The sequence below is a fragment of the Dipodomys merriami genome, unplaced genomic scaffold, assembly GCF_024711535.1.
Source record: "Dipodomys merriami isolate MVZ:Mamm:240054 unplaced genomic scaffold, mDipMer1.0.p SCAF_25, whole genome shotgun sequence".
NCBI classification, from domain to species: Eukaryota; Metazoa; Chordata; class Mammalia; order Rodentia; family Heteromyidae; genus Dipodomys; species Dipodomys merriami.
In genome coordinates this window covers 20,747,544-20,769,364 of record NW_027203937.1, presented here as the reverse complement: position 1 = coordinate 20,769,364, position 21,821 = coordinate 20,747,544, and the positions used below count along the sequence as shown (strand labels likewise).

General features: G+C 49.1%; 1 protein-coding gene across 1 annotated transcript in view; it reads right to left on the bottom strand.

The window, feature by feature from the left end:
* Positions 1-230: 230 nt before the first annotated feature.
* Dnhd1 (dynein heavy chain domain 1) overlaps positions 231-21,821 on the bottom strand; it is a 73,618-nt gene continuing 52,027 nt past the window's right edge. The window contains exons 23-44 of the mRNA XM_070035204.1: positions 21,570-21,747; positions 21,208-21,400; positions 20,696-20,984; positions 17,542-19,198; positions 17,173-17,381; positions 16,736-16,940; positions 16,558-16,660; positions 13,294-13,443; positions 12,885-13,067; positions 12,318-12,749; positions 11,654-12,119; positions 7,202-7,471; positions 6,821-6,973; positions 6,441-6,619; positions 5,337-6,302; positions 4,937-5,117; positions 4,595-4,717; positions 4,308-4,509; positions 2,678-2,769; positions 2,430-2,579; positions 1,394-2,178; positions 231-1,214 (exon numbers count right to left, since the gene is read on the bottom strand). Of these exons, the coding sequence (XP_069891305.1) occupies positions 849-1,214; positions 1,394-2,178; positions 2,430-2,579; positions 2,678-2,769; positions 4,308-4,509; positions 4,595-4,717; positions 4,937-5,117; positions 5,337-6,302; positions 6,441-6,619; positions 6,821-6,973; positions 7,202-7,471; positions 11,654-12,119; positions 12,318-12,749; positions 12,885-13,067; positions 13,294-13,443; positions 16,558-16,660; positions 16,736-16,940; positions 17,173-17,381; positions 17,542-19,198; positions 20,696-20,984; positions 21,208-21,400; positions 21,570-21,747 (7,532 nt within the window). The 3' untranslated portion in view covers positions 231-848. The remainder of the gene's footprint in view (positions 1,215-1,393; positions 2,179-2,429; positions 2,580-2,677; positions 2,770-4,307; positions 4,510-4,594; positions 4,718-4,936; positions 5,118-5,336; positions 6,303-6,440; positions 6,620-6,820; positions 6,974-7,201; positions 7,472-11,653; positions 12,120-12,317; positions 12,750-12,884; positions 13,068-13,293; positions 13,444-16,557; positions 16,661-16,735; positions 16,941-17,172; positions 17,382-17,541; positions 19,199-20,695; positions 20,985-21,207; positions 21,401-21,569; positions 21,748-21,821) is intronic.

Genomic DNA, 21,821 nt, shown 5'->3' with positions numbered 1-21,821 from the left:
TCCTTCCGTGCCCCACGTTGGGCGCCAGATGTTGGGTCTTTGTCCATCCCACAAAAGACAGACGGGGTCTGAAGAAAGGTAAATGCCGCTGCTCGCCCCGTTCCCCAGCCTCCCTTAGCCCAGGAGACAATCAGACGCAGCTGGGAGTCAAGTCAAGCAGGAACTCATTTATTACCATACAGCAAGCACTTTTTAAAAACAAAAAAGACCAGGTGGCATGGGGAGGAAAAGGAACCAATCACTGTCAAGGTCACACCCTATCATGTACCTAAGCTTCCAAGGGCTGGTTACGCACTGAACGTACACAAATCGGGCTCTGCCCACTCAACTCCCTCTCAGCGCCATCTTTGCTGCCCATGTGCCCTACACCTCACCCGTGTCTGGAAGAATCCCTGGTATATAAGAAGAGTGAATAAATAATTGTTGAAAGAATGAAGAGCTTAGGTTTTGTGTTTCATATGTATAATCCCCTCAAGAATCTATCACAGGTGAAGATATGATGAGATTGGTAACACAGGAAGTCCTTGAGGATTTAGCACAAGTGCTGCAACCACAATGCAAAGCCGAGCAAGGATTCCGAAGTCTGTGTTAGCCACTGTCACATCGGATTAATCTTTTGGAACCACGAGTGACACCAGGCCCCTCTTCCAAAGGTGTCCTGGACCTGTCCAGGACAGGTCCTCTCCCCAGGTGCCCAGCTCATGCCCCCATCTAACTCAGCGTAAACACAGCCTCTCATTCCTCCGTTGTGCACACAGTACTCTCCCCTCGTGTCTTGTTTTGCCTCCTGAGCATATTCCACTCTCCTTCCCAAACTCAGAAATCATTTCTGGAATCACTGCTAGCTTTTATTTTGGTAGAGGGCAGGGCAAGGGTGGGCTACACACGTGGACTCTGCGTAGGACACAGGTGTCGGGGCTGAGCTTGGTGGGTAGGGGCAGGTACATCAGGATGTTGCTGCTGTGCAGCTTGGTGGTGCCAAGGGGCCCTGCCATGTACACGGGACAGGGGTACACAGGCAGGCCGTCTGGGGAGGGTAGCTCACTGGAGCCAGGGGCCTGTGCCCTGACGCTGACGGGAGGCAGAGGGCTGGGCTGGGTGGAGCTGGTGTCCAGCAAGGCCCCCTCCGAGAAGTCCCACTTGGCGTGCAGGACTTGTAGTCCGGTCAGCAGCAACCCCAGCTCAGGAACTGTGGGGTTGGGGCCGTTCTCCACCTGGGGGAACCAGAAACTGGTCAGAACTGAGTAGGAAGCTGGGGGGTAAGGAGGGAGGAATCCCAAGATCAGAAAAGGGACTGGGGGTGACTGAGGGTCAACATGGGATGTAATGGATTCTTGAGAGGCTGGTGGGAAGCAGAGGGTTGGGGGAGGCAGGGGGGGCAACATCAAGATACCCGGAGGTGCAGAAGATGGCTCAGCTCCTGACGTCTGTACAGGAGAGCACCGAAACTTAAATCTTGACTACCCCGGAAGCTGGGGCTGGCCAGGATGGCCTCCCAGCGCAGGGCAAACAGCAGGCGACGCGGGTGACAAAAGGCTGACAGGTGAAAGATGCGCTGGGGGATCTGGAAACCTCGGTCCTCGCCGTCGCCCAGGTAGAGAATCAACTGCTGCCCACGGCTGGACAGCTGCCGGAGCCATTGCCAGGGCGGCTGCGGCCCAGCTGGTGCGTGGCGTCGCCAAGGCCGGGGGAAGTGGCCGGCCCAGAGGGCTTGGGCCACCTCCACGCAGCGGTGGGAGGCGCATGGGGGCTCCCCCGAGAGCTGCTGCAGCAGGCAGGTAAGGTCACACTGCAGCAAGACTACCAGCTGACTGAGTTCCAGCACCTCGCGCTCCAGGAAGGCCCGCAGAGGCTGCTCCTTGGTGGGCCCCAGCTTGTAGGCCTCGGACTGGTCTCCGCAAGTGTGCTGGGTCAGCAGCTCCTGCAGGGTCTCCAGCCTCCCCTTGGCTTGCACTAGGCGGACCCGCAGCCGCCTTTCGGCTCGCCGGGCGCCCCCCGCGTCGGCAGGGACCCAGGAGGTTGCGCACTGCCGCATGGCGCCTAGCAGTGCCCGACTGCGGCATCGCACCAGCCAGTCTCGGGGGGCCTCACTCAGGCCGCAGATCCCCGGCTCAGATGGGGTGGGCAGCAGGTGTATCTGCGCCTTGCACTCGGCCATGGCATCCAGCTTCCCTAGATCTGGGAGTGGGAGGCGAGGGTTGAGGGACAACATGGATTCGACATCCACCCCCCGATCCCAGAGCTGAGGGAGTAGGTCTTCCTCTGGTGTGGCATGCCATCACTTCCACTCACTTCCACGCCCAACCTGTGACTATGACCCCTTTATAGGCCCTCATTGGCACTGCTGTGTCTACTTTGGGTGGGGATGGGGGGCAGAGGTGACGTTACACCACCCCGCCCCACACACAGATAATTTGTCGGGAGCTTACCTGGACTAGGCATCAAACTGGCCAGCAGAGACTGAGGTGTGTGTGGTTGGACCCCACTCCTGTTGCTGGAGCCCAGGCAGGCTTGAGTGAGGCTAATCTGAGCCTTCATGTCCTCCTTGTCTTCCAGCGGGCCCCCATAGAAAATGGAAGCTGAGGATGAGGCCAGAGTCCCTCAGTTGCAGCCCCTCCAGTGTCCGCTACACCTCCCAGCCAAAGTTGTGACTTCATGTCCCAGATGTATGTCTTACCGGCCAGCTCCTGCATGGCAACACGGGGATTGCTGAGACTGGCCCACAGCTGATTCTGGGTCTGAAGGACTTGGGTCAGGGTTATTTGACTCCTGGGGAGAGGAACACACACACACACACACACACACACACACACACACACACACACACACACACACACACACACACACACACACACACACACACACACACACACACACACACACACACACACACACGATTTTAAAGAATACCAATATACTGACGATTCAAGTCATTTCTCCTTCCCAAACCTCTCTTCTGAGCTCCAGGGTTATGCGGTCTCACTAGGCATAGGACTGGGCATCTCAAATTCCATTTACTTCCATCTGAAATCCCCACCCTTCCCCTGTAAAAGCTGTTCCATCTGTTATTCCAGCGAGAAGTGTCATTAGCCACCTAGTTGTCTAAAGCAGAACTGGGAAAGTCACCCCTGACTCCCTCTTCCCTTTCTCATGTTTGCTCTTCAATCTCATCCCAACCTCTATCACTCATTTATTATCTCTTCTTTGGAAGCTACTGGAATACCTTTCTTATTTGGGTGCTTTTTAAATTTTTATTTTATTTTATTTTGTCATGGGTCCTGAACTCTAGGCCTGGGCACTGTCCCTCAGCTCTTAAGCTCAAGGCTAGAACTCTACCACTTGAGCCCTACCACTTGAGCCACAGCACCACTTCTGGTTTTCTGGTGGTTTATTGGAGATAAGAGTCTCACAGACTTTCCTGCCCCGGTTGGCTTTGAAGCATGATCCTCAGATCTAGGCCTCCTGAGTAGCTAAGATTACAGGTATGATTCCAGCACTCAGCTGGAATATAAATTTTTTAAAGGCAAAACTGTTGTGCTTGCCTCCAGTGCCACCTCCTCTGGCTCATCTTTCTGAAAGATCAAGGTCCTCTCCTAAGGAAAACCCTTCAGTGGCTTCTCACAGTCTCAGAATAGCATTAGCCCCACCCTTTGCCACAGCTCCACTTAGACCGTTTTGCTAGTTAACTGGATATAAAAGCCATGGTGGGTGCTGGTGGCCTGTAATCCTAGCTACTCAGGAGGCCAAAATAATGGTTCAAAGCCAGCCCGGGCAGGAAAGTCCCAGAAACTCTTATCTCCAATTAACCACCAGGAAATCAGAAGTGTAGCTGTGGCTCAAAGTTCTAGAGCACTAACCTTGAATGAAAAGCTTAGGGACAGTGCCTAGGCCCTGAGTTGGAGCCCCATGACCACCATGACCACCACCAACAACAAAAAAAAATAGTCTCTTGGATTTGTCTTCTGGGGCTGGCTTCAAACCATGACCCTCAGATCTCTACCTCCTGAGTAGCTAGGAATACAGATGTGAGCCACTGGTGCCTGGCATCAAGGCCCTCTTTTTCAACCTTCAGCATGCCTTACTTCAGCTACATTGAAGTCTCCCTTCAGCTCAGCTTAGTTCCCCCTGCTCAGAAAGGCCGTATTTCTGTTTGCTTCAGCTTTTAAGACTCAATTCAGAAGGAGATCTCAAAGTCCTTCTACTTTGGAGATACCAAAGATGAATTAGTTCTTTTTTCATATGGAAGACAGTTTGGTGAGTGACTAACTGAGCTAACTGAACAGGATGATGGGTGGTGGATCTCTTACCAGCGCCCCCTGTGTGCCTGCATTTTCATCCCATAGAGCTGCCGGTGCAGCAGAAGGCCATGTAGGAGGAGCAAAGGAACTATCTGGGTAGGGGGCTGGGCAAGGGATTCCTGCTGGGCTAATTCCACATTGTTGACCAAGATGTGGCTCAGCTCCAGGGATTGGTCCCAGAAAACAGGCAAGGAGTGCTGAGTCAGCACAGCTGAAAAAGAAGCAAAGCTCCAAGTCAGCACCACACAGTCGCTGTCTTACTTCTGAAGTGAGAACCTGTGGGTGCTGCTCCTCACCTGGCAAGGAAGATCTTGCTTCTGTGGACACAATAAGCCACAGACGGAAATTTCTGTGGACAATGGCTGTAGTCCTCATCTCGGGTTGAGATACAGATTCTTCCAATTCCCTGTCTGAAATCACTAGGGTTAGAAAAGGAGCAGAGATCAGACCTCAAATAAGGGGCAGATCCACAGGTCCAGGAATAGAACTGCGATTGGATTGACAGCATTCTGACACAAGGCTGTAGAGAAGTGATTAGGCTTGGGGCTAGTAGACTGGTCATAAGACCTGAGTATTCAAGCTCAGGCTCGAACATAAAGGCCCTCATTCTGGAAGCCATCTCTAAACAGTTAACCTACCCTTAGCTCCATCCAGTAATCTCAGCAAGGGCTGCAGCAGCTCTCTTGGCCAATGGGGCATCAGATGACAGTTATCCAGCACCAACCAGTACCCCATGAACATAGCCTGGCACAGACTGCCGACAACAACAGAGAGTGGGTCCCAGGCTTTGGAGCCAAGAGCTATCACCTGCACTTGCTTCTGGAGACAAAAAGAAAGATGGCACAGTGACTCACAGTGATACTGGATGACCCTGAGGAATCAAAATGGTTTTTAAAAAGAGCCACAATAATCCAAAATGTGGTTGAATAATCCAGGAAGACCCACAAGAATGCTTGAGAGGCGAGGGGGGCCCCCCCCAAACTTCACACCAGCCCCCAAGAGCCTGCTCAGTCTGTGGCTGAGTGGCTAGGTTCCAACCTGAATGTGGACGTCAGCTAGTTTCTTAATGACAGACAGAGGATGCCCCAAGGCTGTGGGGTGACCGGGCGGTGGCAGCAAGATGAGTATGGGCTGGGTGGCCTGGCTGTGTTCGAAGGGTATGGTAGGCGCACTCAGGTTTTCATCCAGGGGGCGGCCCAGGAGGCTGGTGGTGAGGTCTGCCAAGGCGGCTGCCAGGCAGTCAGGTCGCAGAACCCTCCACAGAATCAGCTTCTGAAAGAGGCTGAGTGGCTCTGATTGAAGCTCAGGTGCAGGGCCCAGCACTGTAGAGGACAGCGACAGGTAATCCTGCCAGATTTTAGGGTGTTCTGTCAAGGATGCACGCAGCCCGTTAAAGGGAGGCAGCCGCTCTAATACTGCACATTCTCGCCAGGCATTCAGCCCTAGCCATGCTGGCCGGCCTGCACCTGACGCGGATTTGCTGTGACTTGTGATCAAAGAGGTGGTCAATCCAGGCCACAGTGCCAGCTTCTCTAGCTTTGGGGCCTGGTTTTTCACACTCAGCAGAGCCAGAGCACCTAAGGCACCCACCAAGGGTACTTGGGTCAGCCCCAGTATAGCCACGGTGCTGCCCAGTAGATGGCGAGTCAAGCGTATTTTCAGCTGCAGCAGATGACTGGCCAAGTCCTCTCCATGCTGGCTGTCATGGGGTTTCATACTGTTTAAAGCCCGCTTGGTAGCTGTCAGCCAGTTCTCTGAGCTCATATGGAAAAGTGGCAGCATGTTCTGTAGGGAGCTAAGGGCCTCTACTATGGCTATCCCGTGACAGACCACATTCTGGTAGGGTACCCATAGTACAACTTCCCGCATCTTCTGCTCTTCTAGCTCCTCAATCTGGGCTCGCAGCTGACATATCTTTGCCTGGACTCTCACCAGGTCCCGCAGAAACTTGGCAGGTTTCTGATGCATTGGATGCGGTAACAGTAGGGCAGTCAACAACCGCTCCTGTGCATATGGTCATTTTAATAGATGGATCTGGTCCTTTCTCACAGTCCCCATACATCTCCCCACTCATCTCCACCTCCATATTTCAAGGGTCCTCCCAAAGCTCATCCTGTCCCATAGACTGGGCCCCTCAAGCACCTCATCAGTTTTAACAGCTTCACAGGTATCCAAGTGTCTGGTCTGTAGCTCCTGCCAGCGTTTCTTAAGCTCGGGAGCCTCTCTAGACAAGATTTCATGCAGCATCTGCTCTTCTAGTACATCCATGTTCATGCCAAGATCCATCACGTTCATCCTCTTCAGCAGTTCACAACCTAGCACTTGGAGGGCCATGCAAAAGAGGCTTAATCTTTTCTTTTTGGCAGAGATATGGCATGGGGAGATAGGAAGGACAAGAAGTATGTATGGCTCTACTACAGTTCTGAGCCAGCTCTAGGCTAGGTGAAGCCCTCTGAGGGCAGATCCTAGGAGTTTAGGGTGTCCACCAAGCTGTATCAGCAACTTACCTCTCTCTGTCTTACCATTTTCCAAGGCACTGAGTGTGAGGGTAGTACTCAGATAGAGACAGAAGCCAGGCTGCACCTCGGGTGGGCTCAGCTGCTCCCGATGCAGCAGCCATTGGAGTTCTTGGCACCCGAGGCCCAGCTCCATGTTGGTTAGGAGCACAGGCTGGCCTGTGAGAGAAAGCAAGGACAACCTACCTACCCACAGTGCCAACACTTGTATCATCCAACCCCTTTTCACAAGATCTGGCTCCAATCAGGGCAGGTTTCCTACCCTTCTACATAGTGAGATGAAGCATAGGAGTTGGGTGAGATCAGATAGCTGTGGGAGGACTGTGTGGTCACAGGACTAGGGGAAGACTAAAAGGGAGGGCATGGTATGTGAGGGCAAGTTCTTACCGCTGGCAGCTGCCTTCCGGAGCTGAAGACCCAACTCTGGGTCAGCACCCGAGAGGACACATAGACAGACAGGAGGCAGAGGCCCAGCCTCAGAAGCGATATCTGACCCCTGACTCTGAGTCTCAGTCTCTTTCTCTTTCACGTTTTCCTCTTGTTCTTTCTTCGCCTGCTTTTGTTCTTCTGTCTGCTTCTCGGGCTCATTTTCCTCTTCACTAGTGTCATCTTCTGTATCTTCTTCATCTCTAGTTAGATCTCTCAGGAGGCAATTCCCTAGGCCAGAAAGATGGAGTAGAGGAACTGCAATCCTAGGGAGAGCTGTTCACCCAAGGACTCCATTTTAATGAGGACAGATCTTCAAAAAGATACCTTAGAATAGCTATGTAAGCGCTATGATTCAATTTCCCCATCTGCAAAATCTGCTTGATATTAGTGAGGCCCTCATGGGATTAGTGTGAAGATTAATTGCAATGGTATATAAAAAGCACTTAGCTGGGCACTGGTGACTCACCACTGTAATCCTAGCTACTCAGGAGTCTGAGATCTGAGGATCAAAGCCAGTCCAGGCAAGAAAGTCCATGAGACTATTATCTCCAATAAGCCACTAGAAAACTGGAAGTGGCGCTGTAGCTCAAGTGGTAGAGAGTTAGCCTTGAGCTGAAGAGCTGAGGGACAGTGCCCAGGCCCAGAGTTCAAGCTCCATGACCAACAAAAAACCAAACCAAAACAAACAAACAAACAAAAAAGCACTTAGACGGGCACAAAACAAGTGCCCAGACTCCAAAATTCTAGGGAGGAGGTCAATCATCTCTGAAACTGGCCCTATTTCTGCCCCTTCTGTTGGTTGACTAGAAGAGTCAATGCCTTTCTCTTCTTACCTAATGTAGTAACAACTAAAAGAGCCCTCACTCATATGGACCTTAGTATCTGGGGGGCAGTGACATAAGTGAAAGGCTCAACATCAGCCAAGTGATTGGTGGGCAACCACCATAGCAGCCATTCACAACTGACTCCTTGCCTCCTCTACAGCAGGAACTAGTTAAGATTTTTCCAGGGATTTTTCCCCCTAGGTTCTTTTACAAAGGGAGGTTGCCAGATCCACAGATAGTGCATCACTTTTTATTGGTAATAAATTACTGCAAATTTATAATCTCACAGTTCTGTAGTGTTACAAGTCCAGCATAGCATGCCTGGAGCATCTGGAACAATATTATACTAAACTAAAATCAAGGTGACCTCTAGGCATAGAAGTCTCATCCCAGTGTTAATATCTTCCATTTAGATTTACTGTTTGGTGTGTGTATGTGTGTTTTGCCGGTTGTGGGGCCTGAACTCTGGGCCTGGGCACTGTCCCTCAGCTCTTTAGCTCAAGGCTAGCGCTCTACCACTTGAGCCACAGTGCCACTTCCAGCTTTTTCTGCTTATGTGGTGCTGAGGAATCGAACCCAGGGCCTCATGCATTCAAGGCAAGCACTCTACCACTGAGCCACCTTCCCAGCCCCTGTTGCTATGTTTTTGACATAGTTATCTCACTATGTTGTTCTTTCTATCTTCAAACTCTGGGGCTCAAATTATCTTCATGTTTCAGCCTCCTGAATAGTTGGGATGACAGATGCACATCTGTGTGTCTGGCTCTTACTGGCTTTTAACAGTAAATTTAGATTTCCTTCCTATACTTGCCCTATAGACTTCTCTCTTTTTGTTGTTGTTGTTTTTTGTCAGTCATGGGGCTTGAACTCTGGGCCTGGGCGCTGTCCCTCAGCTCTTTAGCTCAAAGCTAGCACTCTACCACTTGAGCCACAGCGCCACTTCCGATTTTCTGGTGGTTTATTGGAGATAAGAGTCTCATGGACTTTCCTGCCTGGGCTGGCTTTGAACTGTGATCCTCAGAATCTCAGCCTCGTGAGTAGCTAGGATGACAGGTGTGAGCCACCAGCGCCCAGGTTTTAAACCCAATAACATTGTGTTGAATCATTCTTGAATTTCAAATATTTTTCTTCCTCCTTTCTGCTTAGAAGAGCTCATCTGATTACAAGACCCCCCCCCCAATATAATCCAGGATAAGACCTCTATTTTAAGATCAATTGATTAGTAATTTTAATTAAATCTACAAGGACTTTCTTATCCTATACATGATGTTAACACCAGACGAAGAACATTTGCTTAGCAAGTACAAGTACAAGGCTCAGCACTTGGAAAAGAAATTTACAAAACAAAAGGTAAAGGGGGGAAAAAGGAAAGGTCATGGAGGTCAGAAGTCTGCCTAGGAGCCAGGTGCCTGTGGCTCATGCCTGTAATGGTAGCTACTCAGGAGATTATGATCTGAGGATAATGATTCAAAGCCAGCCCAGACAGGAACGTCTCCATGAAACTCTTATCTCCAATTAAGCACCAAAAGCCAGAAGTGGTGCTATGACCCAAGTGGTAGAGTGCTAGCCTTGAGCACAAAGAGGCTCAGGAACAGCACCCAGGCCCTGAGTTGAAGCCTCATAATCTACCAAAAAAAAAAAAAAAAAAGTCTATTCAGACTTCTGGAAGAGCTTGTACTTTCCCAACAAAAGGGACATCGATGGCCAGCAGATATCTGTGTAGTAGGTATCTTGTAATTATGATGTATGGATTCATTTCTAGGGTTTCCATAACAAGTTACCATACACTTTATTCTCTTAGAGTTATGGAGGCCACAAGTCTGAAATCAAGGTGTCAGCAAAGTTGTGCTCCTCCAAAGCCTTCTAAGGGATCATCTTTCGTTGCTCCTTCCATTATCTGATAGTTCTAGGTATGCATTACTTGGCTAGTGGCTGCATAACTCTAACCTCTGTCTCCCCCTTCAGATGGACTTCTCTTTTGTATATCTGCCTTCTCCTCCTTTTCTAAGATGCCAGTAATGGGATTTTGAATCTACACATATAAGTAAGATTATCCCCTTTCAAAGTCTTATTAAACTTCATCACCATCATCACAGGCCCTTTTCCAAAATCGTGTTACATTTTTTCTCATATCTACAGCCTCACAACCCCTTCTTTCAGGAAATAAACATTTCATCTTCTTTCTAGGAAATGTTCCTTCCAACATGCCACCCTGACAGGCCTCTGGTCCAAAGAGAGTCAATAAAAATATTCCCTTAGAATTTCAAACATGACAAAGTTGCTAAGGAGAGACTTCTCACAAGAGGTGAGAATGGCAAAAAAACATACAAGGAAATGCTCAACATCCCTGGCCCATAAAGGAAATGCGAATCAAAATATCTCACCTCACTTAGATTAGTCAACATTGTGAATGTTGGCGGGGATGTGGGGAAAAGAGAATCCTATTGCACTGTTAGTGGGAATGTAAACTAGCATAACCACTCTGGACAGCAGCCTAAGGTTCCTTTAAAAAACTAAACATAGATCTTCCCTATGACCCAGCCATATCACTCCTGAGCATATACTCAGAATATCACAAGCCAGGACAAGAGACACTGGCACATCCGTGTTCATTTGCTGCACTATTTACAATAGCCATGCTATGGAAACAGCCCAGATGCCCCCAAATAGATGAGTGGATCCAAAAAATGTCCTATACTAAATGGAACTTGATACAACCATTAGAAAGAATAATACTATATCATTTGTAGGGAAATGGATGGGCCTAGAACAAATCATGTTAAGTGAGGTAAGCCAAGCTCAGGGACATGATAGCACATGTTTTTCCTCATGAGGAAGCTAGATCTAAAATACAATGGGACAGGATAACTTATACAGGCCTCTAGACAGTCACACACAGTGAGACCAACAGGGCAAGGCCTATGTTCTTCTGATCATATAAAATCATATTTATCAAAATGAACTCAGAAAATGGAAACAAGAGACTTTTTCCTTGTTTTTGTTTTCTTTTGTCTTGTATGTTCACTTATTTGTCTTTGGGAGTGTAAAGGGAGGCACAGAAATGGAGAAGCACAGGGTAAACAAATGCAGCAGTGATACTCACTACACACTATGTTGGAATAGAACTCTACAACTTGTGGGTGAGGTAGGGGAGGGGAAAACTGGGAGAGAGTGAGGGAAGGGGTGACATTGTCCAAAAAGATATGTACTCATTACCTGACTTATGTAACTATAACCCCTCTGTACATCACCTTTATAATAACATTTAAAAAAAAAGAATTCCGAACACTGGATAAATTTGGGCAGCAAAGTTCTGGATTTTGAGCAGGTTTCTAATAATGCTAAGTAGAGCAAAGAAATAGAAGATCATGGGCTGGGAAACCAGTCTACAATCATGGTAACGTGTCAAAAATCACTAACAAAATAAACATGACCAAATTTGTTAATGTAGTATAGGCCAGTAAAAATTTGGGAGATCCTAAGTCACAGAAATTTAGTGTCTCTATTATGAAAGGGAGGACCACAAGAAGCTGAGAGTCTTGGGCAATTCAGATGCCTCCGATATAACATGTTACCCCTGGCTTACCAAGCCTCTCGGTGGATTCTGAGGCTAAGCACTTGTTCTTTGCCCATGGCAGTGGGTCCAGCCAGATGAGGGCCTGTTGGCTGGGGTCAAGCAGCAGAGGCCAGCGGTAGCTGTAGTAGTGAGTGAAGCTTCGAAGCAGCAGGCCTATCAAGCGGGCTGACCTCGCATGGGGCTTCTGGTCTCGGTCCCACTGGACCTGTTCAGCTTCGCAGCTCAGCAGAGAGAGAATCCTGAAGGGAGAGTGTGTGGGCAGCAGAGACATCTTTGGTGGTACGACGCCATGTTTCTGTTTCAGTGCCTGGGCCACATCATCTGGGCCCAGGGCCTCCGGGAAGCCCCTGCACAGAGCCAGCCACTTGTCTAGCAGCTCCCGGCGCCTCAGTGGTGGGAAGGGACCCAGGTAGGTGACAGCAGCGGAGCACAGGAGGGCATCTCCAAACAGACTCATGCACTGCTCCCTCAGTTTCTGATGTGTCGGAAAGAGCAGAGGGCGTGGAGGTCAGCAAGGGAACCCGGCGGAGGGTATACGTGTGGAGAGGAACAAGGTAGGGTAGTGAGGAGAATATGGAAGGGGCCGGGCAGAAGAGAGAGGGGCAGTTGGAACATGGGGCCTTAGGGAACAGAAGGAACTGAGAGAAAGTGACATCTGGGAGGGTTTGAGTACCTGGAGTTGTGTAATCCAGGTGTGCATGGGGGTGATCAGTGCAGACTGTATGGGCCATTCATGATATTGTCCGTAGTGTGCTTGATTGAGGTTCTCCAGCATACGGCTGTGAGATGCTTGGGCATCCTCCAGCTTCTTAGCCAGGTCTAAGGTATACTCCAGCAACTCCTGGGCCTGAAACTGGTAGCGGCCTAAGCGAGCCTGCTCTCGGATTAATGTTTCCTCCACCTGCCGCAGCAGCAGGCTTGTGGGTAGTCCCCGGCGCTGTGCCATCCCATAGTGCATAACTGCCCACAGCCAGATTGCCAGGTTTGCTGCAGGCTTGCTCACTGCCCGCAGCGCGGCATCGCTCATACCCGGAGCACTCAGAGCTTGTCGTAACTTGACCAGTTCTGAGTCTGTGAGCTTCTCCTTGGGGAAGAACACCAACTCCTGGAGAACATGGGTCGTACAGGAAGAGAAGAGCCAAATGCTCTAGACCTTGACCCAACAGCTCTTACCTCATCTTGCCAGGTCTCCCCCTTATGCCTCTCCTCTGCCTTCTTCCTGAGGCCTCATCTTCCTTACCTGATAAAAATCCTCGGGGCATAAGAGCTGCTTGGCACTGGCCCAGCCTGTTTCACGGTGGAATAAGTCGCACAGAGCATCTGTCACGCGGACTACAGGTTCTGGCGGTGCTCGATAGCTCCGGATCTCCTCAAAGTCAGACACCTGCAGCTGGCTCAGAGGGCCCAGAAATGCTTTGCCCATCTAAACAAGGAGAGAAGCGTGCTGCAGAGCACTCCTAACAATGTCTTCTCGTGCTTCAGTATGTTTCGTCTCAGGAGTCCTCGCAGGGAGACCATCCCCAAACCATCTCAGTACCTGAACCTCCACCAGAAGCCACCTCATCTTTCCCTTTTTTTGGCATCCTAGGAGGGGCTATCCTCTTCCCCCAGAGAGGAGCAGGGCAGGGCAGTTGGCAGGAAGAGCCTACTTGTTCCAGGAAAGCATCGTGCTGAGCCTTCAGGGCATCCCGCTGCTTGATTAGGTTCTCAACGATGCTCTCCTGATGCCGACACTCTGCCAGCTGCCGCTTGTACTGGAGCTTGATCTGGTCAAGCTGATGCTGGTACATCCCAACATTCTGTGAACAGAGATCCAAGCCCTGCAACACCACATTCTGGGCAGTGTGGGAACACACCGGGGGTGGGGGGTGGGGGTGGGGAAGGGAGACACCATGTGCTTGATAGAGGAACCAAGCTGAACAGATACAGCCTGAGCTCTGGGGTCTGTCAGTGATTAGACACCCAGTAGCACAGGCCCAAGTGAGTCAGGACTGGGTATTCTGACTCCAAAGCATGTGTGTGTAGCCATTGTGCTCTGCTCCTTATTTTACTTAAGACTCTTGAGCAGAAGTTGTCTCAGAAGACTGTCCCTTTCTTTGGAAGGAAGCTCCTCTCTTGGTCTTCATGATACTGTGTTCCCTTGGGCACTCTCCAACTTCTCTGGCTGTTCTCAGACTTTTCCTTTACTGATATATTGTAAACATAGTACATTGTACTAACATGTGAAAAAAAAATTTCAAAATGCGTATTCCTTCACAAGTCCTATACGATATTGCCATCTGCTCAGTAGAAATCTCCACTTGGATGCTTGGCAGACCTCTTCAGACTCTATGCCCCCAAAAGGATGTTGGTTATGCCTCCTTAGCTCCCCAGCAATCTTCCTATTTATTCCCCTTGACCTCTTTTCCTCAGAAAACTGGCAACGCACAGTCAAGTTTCCCAAGGAAGAAATCAAGCTGGGTTGCTACACTTGGACTCAATTCCCAGCTTGTCTTTGAGATCTTGCTTTCAGTTCTATCTCTAACATGTCTCTCATGTCTACATTTCTCCCTCCAACACCTACTGCTCACACCCAGGATCACTTTCCTTAACTGTTCTGGCTTGCTAACTACTTTCTCCAGTGCTGCTCTTATTTCTGATCTTGAATCCATCCTGCACTCGATTGGTTTCCTACAACTGGGGTCTAATCATCATCGTGGCTCTTAACCCTAGTCATTTCTACATATGGTTGACAATGCTTCCTTGTCCAGGCCCTTACTTTTCTTTCTAACCACTCCATCTTTTTCTGTCTCCTAGAACATGACTTTCAGTTTTGCCTTCTCTGGGCCTTTACATGCATAATTACTTCACCTTTGGATATCCTCCCTCCTTGCCTCACTCTACCCTTGGTCTAATTGTACGGAACCTGCAGCACCAACTCTGATGTATTTCATTCATTCATTCATTTACATTTTTAATAAATATTTTTGAGCTCCTACCATGTTCTACACATGCTATGCTATATATTGGGGCAATGTGCTTTTTCTAAAGCCCTGTGGACTTTCTCTGTTATAGCATACTGTTTTGAAATTGCCTAGATGAATCTATATTTTCTAGTAAGTTATAGCCATGAGGAGAGCCCAGGGCCTTATGCCCTCTTGTTAGGGATGATCTAACTGAACATCGAGGCTGTGCTAAATTCCAGCACTTCTAAATGTTCTCCTCCTCCTCCTCCTCCTCCTCCCTCCTCCTCCTCCCTCCTCCTCCCTCCTCCTCCTCCCTCCTCCTCCCTCCTCCTCCTCCCTCCTCCCTCCTCCTTCGTGGGACTTGAACTTGGGGTCTGGGCACTGTCCCTGAGCATTTTTGCTCAAGGCTGGTACTCTGCCACTTTGAGCCACAGTGTCACTTCTGGTAGTTAAATGGAGATAGGAGTCTCCCAGAGTATTTGGTTCCAGTGCCCTGCATCTTGAATATACATTTTTCTAACTTGGAGAGGGGAAGGGAAATACAAAATGCTGAAACAAGGATACAGGCTGACCCACTGTAACAATGAGATAGATGTACGAGACAGTATGTTGAAAATGAACTTTACAACTTTGTGAGGGAGGAGGGGGGAGTTGAGGAGGTGGGAGGGAAGGGATGGCAGGGGAAAAACAAAGGAGGCGGTAATAATGCTCTATAGGAAATATACTCATTACCTTACTCATGTAACTGTAACCCCTCTGTACAGTAACTTTATAATAAAAATATATTAAAAAGAGTCTTCTGGACTTTCCTGCCTGGGCTGTCTTTGAACCATGATCCTCAAATCCAAGCTTTCCTGAGTAGCTAGGATTACAGGCATGAGCCACCAGTGCCTGGCTAAATGAGCTCTTACATATAAAATATTTAGAAGAGCTGGGCACTGGTGGCTCACACATGTAATCCTAGCTACTCCCAAGAGGCTGAGATCTAAGCACTGCAGCTTGAAGCCAGCCTGGGTAGAAAAGTTTATGAGAGGCTTATCTCCAGTTTACCACCAGAAAACCTTAAGTGGCACTGTGGCCCAAAGTGGTAGTGCTAACCTTGAGCAAAAGAGCTTAGGAACAATGCTCCGGCCCTGAGTTCAAGCCCAGGAACCACCACCAACAACAGCAAAAAGAAACAATAAAACCCTCTTGTTCCTGAGAACTGTATCGGAGGAGCTCTAATGGAAAAGTGGGATAGCAGGTATTGGGAGAAGGGAGTGAGAGAGAAATACCGACTAAGGAAATTGAGAACATTTATGTCTAGTATACTATTTAAATACATTTGTTTCTTTGGTATAGGTATAAATTTCTACCTACCACCATTTCTAATCCAATTTCCTTACTGTAAACAACAGACTTGTAAGTTTGATAAGGACAACATGATATGGGGAGGGGGAGGTGGCTACCAAAGGTGAATCAACCGGCAGGGATAGAGCTTTCAAAGGAAGAACTAAGAGAAAGAGGTGGTACTAAAAATGTAATTCTCAGCCTGGGAAGGTGACTCAGTGGTAGAGTGCTCACCTCACTTGCAATTCCTCTACACCATATAAACAGAAAAAGTGGTAGAGTGCTAGCCTTGAGCTGAAGAGCTGAGGGACAGCGCCCAGGCCCAGAGTTCAAGCCCCATGTAATTCTCTTCCTCATTCATCATGGGAATCCAAAGATCTTGAGAGTATACTAAACTGCTTATAGTCAGTGTTGTAGAGTCAGGACCACAGTCAATCTGGTCTCAGTTGTACTGTGGGAAACTTTTGAGCCTGAGATCTAAGGGAAGAGGCAGCAAGAATTAGAGTTCCTCTGGGGAAAGGGAGACTGTCAAGAAATAAGAACTAAGGCTCACTCTGGTTGGTGCCTCTTAAATCCCCTTTTGTGCTTTCTGCTTTGACACAACTGTCTCACAACATCTTACAATCTTCTCCCTCTTACCCTGTGGGAGCCTTTTAGCTCCTGTTCCAAGTTCGAGACCAGGCTGGACTGGAAGCTGTGCTGGTCAATTAATGTTTTCAGATTCTCCACGGCAGTATGAATCCTGGAAAGCGATGACACAGTGAATTGACTCCGGGGTACAGGGGGGAGGAACGCTGTAGGGAATGGGACAACTTACCGGTTGGCTCTAGTCTTCATCTTCAGGGTCATTTCTTGCTTCTGTAGCATGAAGGTGTTCAGGAGGTCTAGGAAGGTATTGGGAGTGACCAGTGGCAATGAAGGGCACAGGTGCTCATGGTAGTAGGCAGTCGAAAGGTGGATGAGAGCCATGGCTTTGGCCATGCTGGGAATTGAGGCTTGGAGGTCTAGGAACTTCAAGGCGCCTGCAAGGAGCATGGTTTTAATGTGGACTTGTGGACTTGCAGGGGGGGGAATGGGAATGAAAAGAGCCTTTTTTTCCTAGCTCGTGAAGGAGGGCAGAAAAATCTCAAGGGAGTGCAAGGAGAGAGAAGAAAAGAGAAAGGGAGGAAGGGGGAGAGAAGAGGGAGAGGGAGGGAGGGAAATTCAGGTCTAGTAATGACTAGAACCTGGTGAGAACAAGTGACAATGGCTCACTGTCATCAGGGGGTGGGCTTTTAGCACTCTCCAGGTAGTACTGAGCAACCTTGACCAGGGAAGCTTGGTCCCAGGGCTCGTAATGGTCAATGCTGGCAGTGGCCAGTTGGAGAAGCTGCAGGAAAAGAGTGGAGGGCAGCTGCTTTTGGATCTGGTCATCTTCAATCAGGAAAAACATGTGCAGGTGACGACTCACTTGCTGGAAGAACCTGTGGGCAGGCAAAGGGCTCTATCCGTCTTTCCACTTCCGACCCCAACCCCTTTGGCCCTCACCCTGTTGAGTCCTCCACAGTGACTCAGATGACTTATTTGGGCCTTTTGACAGAGTAATGGCAGAGAAGGCTTGGGGGACGGGTTTCGGAACCTTACCTCTGCAACACGACTTCCTTCTTAATGTTGTATTTGAGACCCAGGTTCTCCCTGGGGACCCGATCTTCAATGTGATCCAGGTCTGCCTCTGTGTACTGGTCAGGGAAAGTGCCCAAGGTGGCCAGAGCGACCAGGCGATAAAGGGTGGTAATATTCGCACTCTTGGGTACCACCAGTGCCACTGGCAGGTTTGACATTCCGGCATGCCAGCTGGCGTCTCGTAGACACTGGAGAATGGCCTCCTCCGACCCAGATGGCAGGCAGAAGAGGTGGGCCTGACAAATGCTGGCAGCCAGAGTGATGGCTGTATGGCGTCCGGTACCCAGAACTCCTGAGAGCAGTAAGCCATGCTGGTGGGGTCTGGCTAGCACACGGACCAGACGAGCCACGTGCTGGGTTGAGGTGTGGCAGCGGGCGAGGTGGGGGTTCAGATTCAGCTGAGCAGCAGACGCAGCCACCTGCTCTTCCAACTTCTCCCACTCCCGTTCCAGGTACAAGTTGGGACTTTCGGAGTTGGAGACCAACAATTTCTGACTGAAGACTAGGTCTAAAGGATTTTCCCGGGGACGGAGCAGCAGCACTGGAAGCAACAAGGGTGAGACCAAGTCTTTCTGGTTTACCTTTTCCCCCCACCTCTTTTGTTTCGTCGACTGCTTATAGATAGAAGCTCTGGTGTCTGCCTCCTGCTTTGTCTTGGGACTTTTACTTTCCATACTTTCCTTGCCTGTTAATTTTTTGGACGGTAGGAGGCTTGGGTCAGAAGGGTGTGCACCTGTGGTGGCCTGAAGGCTGTAAGGATCCTCGTCATCTGTTTCACTGTTGCTGTGGTTTAACTCCTCCCACTGGGCTAGTTCCCCTTCAGACTCCACTTCGGGAACCCTCTCCTCTTCTTCCTTCTCTTCCTCTTCCTCCTCCTTTTCCTCCTCCTCTTCGTCCTCCTCTTTCTCCTCTTTTTCTTCTTCCGTATGGTCGCTTCTCAAGTGCTGGGATTTCATCTCACAGCAAAAGACTCCCTGAGCTATTTTTAGGAGTATCTTGGAACAGCAGGTGCGTTCCCTATGGCTGTCCAGCCGGTCACAAAAAGTTCTATGTGCCTCGTGCAACCAAAGACGCACCATGTTGCGTGTGACCATCATAACAGCCAGGCGAGTGCCACGTAAGCCTGACACCCTGCGCAGATGCTCCTGATGGCTGTAAGAGTCTACAAGACTCCCTGAGCTCACTCTAGTAGGTAGTAGCTGTAGGCTTCCCAGAAGCTGGCTGACAGAGTGCAAGGAGAAATGGTAGTGTGGGTGGAGAGGTGAAGGCATGAAGCGATTGCTCACAGCCTCCCAAGCCTCCATGGACGCTTGAACCAGAGCTTTTGCCAGAGCACCTTCCCGCTCCACAGAGGGAAAGCGCTCAAGCCAGGCTTGGATGTTTGGTGCGTGTCTGCTCAACATGGTGGTCAGGGTCATGCTGCCTAGGACTAGCACTGTGAAGAGCCGAAAGAGGCGTGGGCAGAGCGGGCGCTCACTGCACGCTGGCACTGTAACTGTGGCAAGGAAGTTGACTGTGGGCTGCAGTGTCTGCAGCTCCAAGGTGTTGTGGGCATACATAGTGCCGTCCATGGCCTGGCGCAGAGTCTCCAGAACTGGCTGGCAGCTCTTCTCTGGGTCTGTGGGACACGAAGAACAGGGAGGATGCGTGCAAGTCCACGTGAGACTCTCCCCTTTCCTTCTGGTCCTGCCCCATCCTGCTAGTTGCAAAGGAAGTCTGTGCTACTGATGTGTTGTTAGGACTGAGTGACATCTGAGCAAGTCATTCTCTCTCCATACATTCCCTAACATTCTTTCCTAAATCCTACCTCTGAGATCAATTATTTGTTAACCAAAAGAAAATGAATACTGTAGTAAGATTTGGAAGCTGACGTAGTTAGAAAGTGGATCAGATGATAATTAGAGGGAAAGTACAAATACTTCTGTCAGAGAGCCCATATGCACACTGGGGTTTCTAGTACCACAAAAATACTGTGCTAATATTGTGTGTGTGGATATAATGGAACTGTGAAATCCATCTGTAACTGGGAGCATTTATTATTAGTTCAAAATTTTAATAGATAGGGGCTGGGAATGTGGCTCAGTGGCAGAGCGCTTGCCTTGCATGCATGAGGCCCTGGGTTCGATTCCTCAGCACCACATAAGAAAAAAGAAAAAAGCCAGAAGTGGCACTGTGGCTCAGGTGGTAGAGTGCTAGCCTTGAGCTGAAGAGCTGAGGGACAGTGCCCAGGCCCAGAGTTCAGGTCCCACTACCAGACCCCCCCCCCAAATTTTTTTTAATAGATAGGAGGTGATTTCTGGTGGTTTTTTGTTTTGTTTTGTTTTGTTTTTGTTTTTTTCTGGTCCTAGGGCTTGAACTTTGGGCCTGGGCACTATCCCTAAGCCTCTTTGTGCTCAAGGATAGCACTCTACCACTTGAGCCACAGCCCCACTTCTGGATTTTTATGAGGAGTTTATTGGAGATAAGTGTCTCATGGACTTTCCTGCCAGGCTGGCTTTGAACCACACTCCTCAGATCTCAGCCTCCTGAGCAGTTAGGATTACAGGCATGAACCACTGGTCCTGGCTTCTGTTCTATTTTTTTCTTTAGTCCAACTTGGAAAAATTGCATTTTGCAAGACAGATTTCCTTTTCATCCGAATTACTGGGTTTATTAGCATAAAAATTTCCACAATATTCTCTTACGCTTTTTTAAAATGTCTTTACTAAAATCTCTTTCTTTTGGGGGGGAAAATTTAGGTTTTCTTTTTTATTTCTTGATTAGCTTACTAGGGCTTTGTCCATTTTTATTTTTATCTTTTTCAAAGAATCAAATGATGGCTTTGTAGACATGTGCAGTAAATAGTTGAGTAAACATACCTCTGCTTAGAAATTAAATGGGGGATAGAGAAAAGAGATTTACCAGGAAAAAAAAAAAAAGCGATAACAGATGAGGACATGAGTGTGGGTGGATGGGACCACTGGCAGAATAAGAATGAGACGATGCTAAGAAAGGAAAACTGTAGTTCTGTGAGCTGTATACATATATTTGACAATCAATATTGCTGTAGATTTCGTAACCTCAGGAGATGAGATTACTAAGTGATGAGATTCCTTCCCTCCACCCAGCTCCTCACCAGAAGTGGCCAGGTGCAGATCCTCCAACAGGAAAAGGAGGGAGTCTTTAGAATCCTGTTGATTCTCAGGCCAGGGAGTGGCTTGTGACTGGCCTTGGACTCCCCTGCTCAGGAGTTGGCGGAGATGGGCAGAACCGAAGGCGGGGTGGATGGAGTTGGCTGTGCATGGGTGGTTTGGCACCACTAGGACCTCCACAAAGGCTGACTTCCCTGTGGCTGCCTCTCCAGCCAGCAGCACGGGCTGCCCCTTGGACAGAAGCAGGTCTACCATATATAAGAGCTGCTCGGTCTGGGGAACAGGAATGGAGCATTCACTGAGACAGTTCCAGGATAGGACAGTTGTCTAGATAAAAATCTACTTCTAAGGGACTTGTCCCAAAGCTGTTCTTAGAGATCATATGCTGTGTATTCTTGTGATCAAAGAATGGGAGCAAATGGATCTCAGTCCAGCCTTAAACATGGTCTTACTCCCTTTAGTCCCAACTTCAGCTATTTCCCCACTGTCCTCATACCTGGTCAGAAGAGTGGAAGGATCCTAGATTTCCCTTGACACGGCTGCTCAGATAATGGCCAGTGAAGGGGACCAGTGTCCCATCTTCAGGGTTTACATGTAGATCAAACACTGAAGCTGAGGGTGGTGGCTCAGGGTAGTTGGTGAGGCAACTAATAGAACTCCTCATGAAGGTATCAAAGAGGGGCCAAAGCCTGCTCAGATGGACACACAGCAACAGCCACGCAGTTATTACAGAACCATCAATAACACGCTCATACATGATACCCTAGCTGCATAGTAAGGTTAACTTGGAGTTTGAACTCCTGTGAGCAAGTTAACCCCAGCTCTCTGCATCACCCAAAATCCCATCCCTGTAGGTACCTGGAAGGAAGGTGGGCTCCAAAGCCCCAGATCAGGGCAAAAAGAAAGCTGCTGACAGCCAGCAGATGCTCCCTGTGCTTATTCAACGTCTCATTGCTTTCAACATGGGATTGTTTCAGGGAGCTGCTTTTTGAAGACAGGAAACTTTTGGCCATAGGATCTCTATCACTGTGGTCCTCTGCAGCAGTCACCAAGGCCAGATGGGGTTCCCGGCATACACACAAAAGTGGAATATGGAGAGGAGAGGAGAGG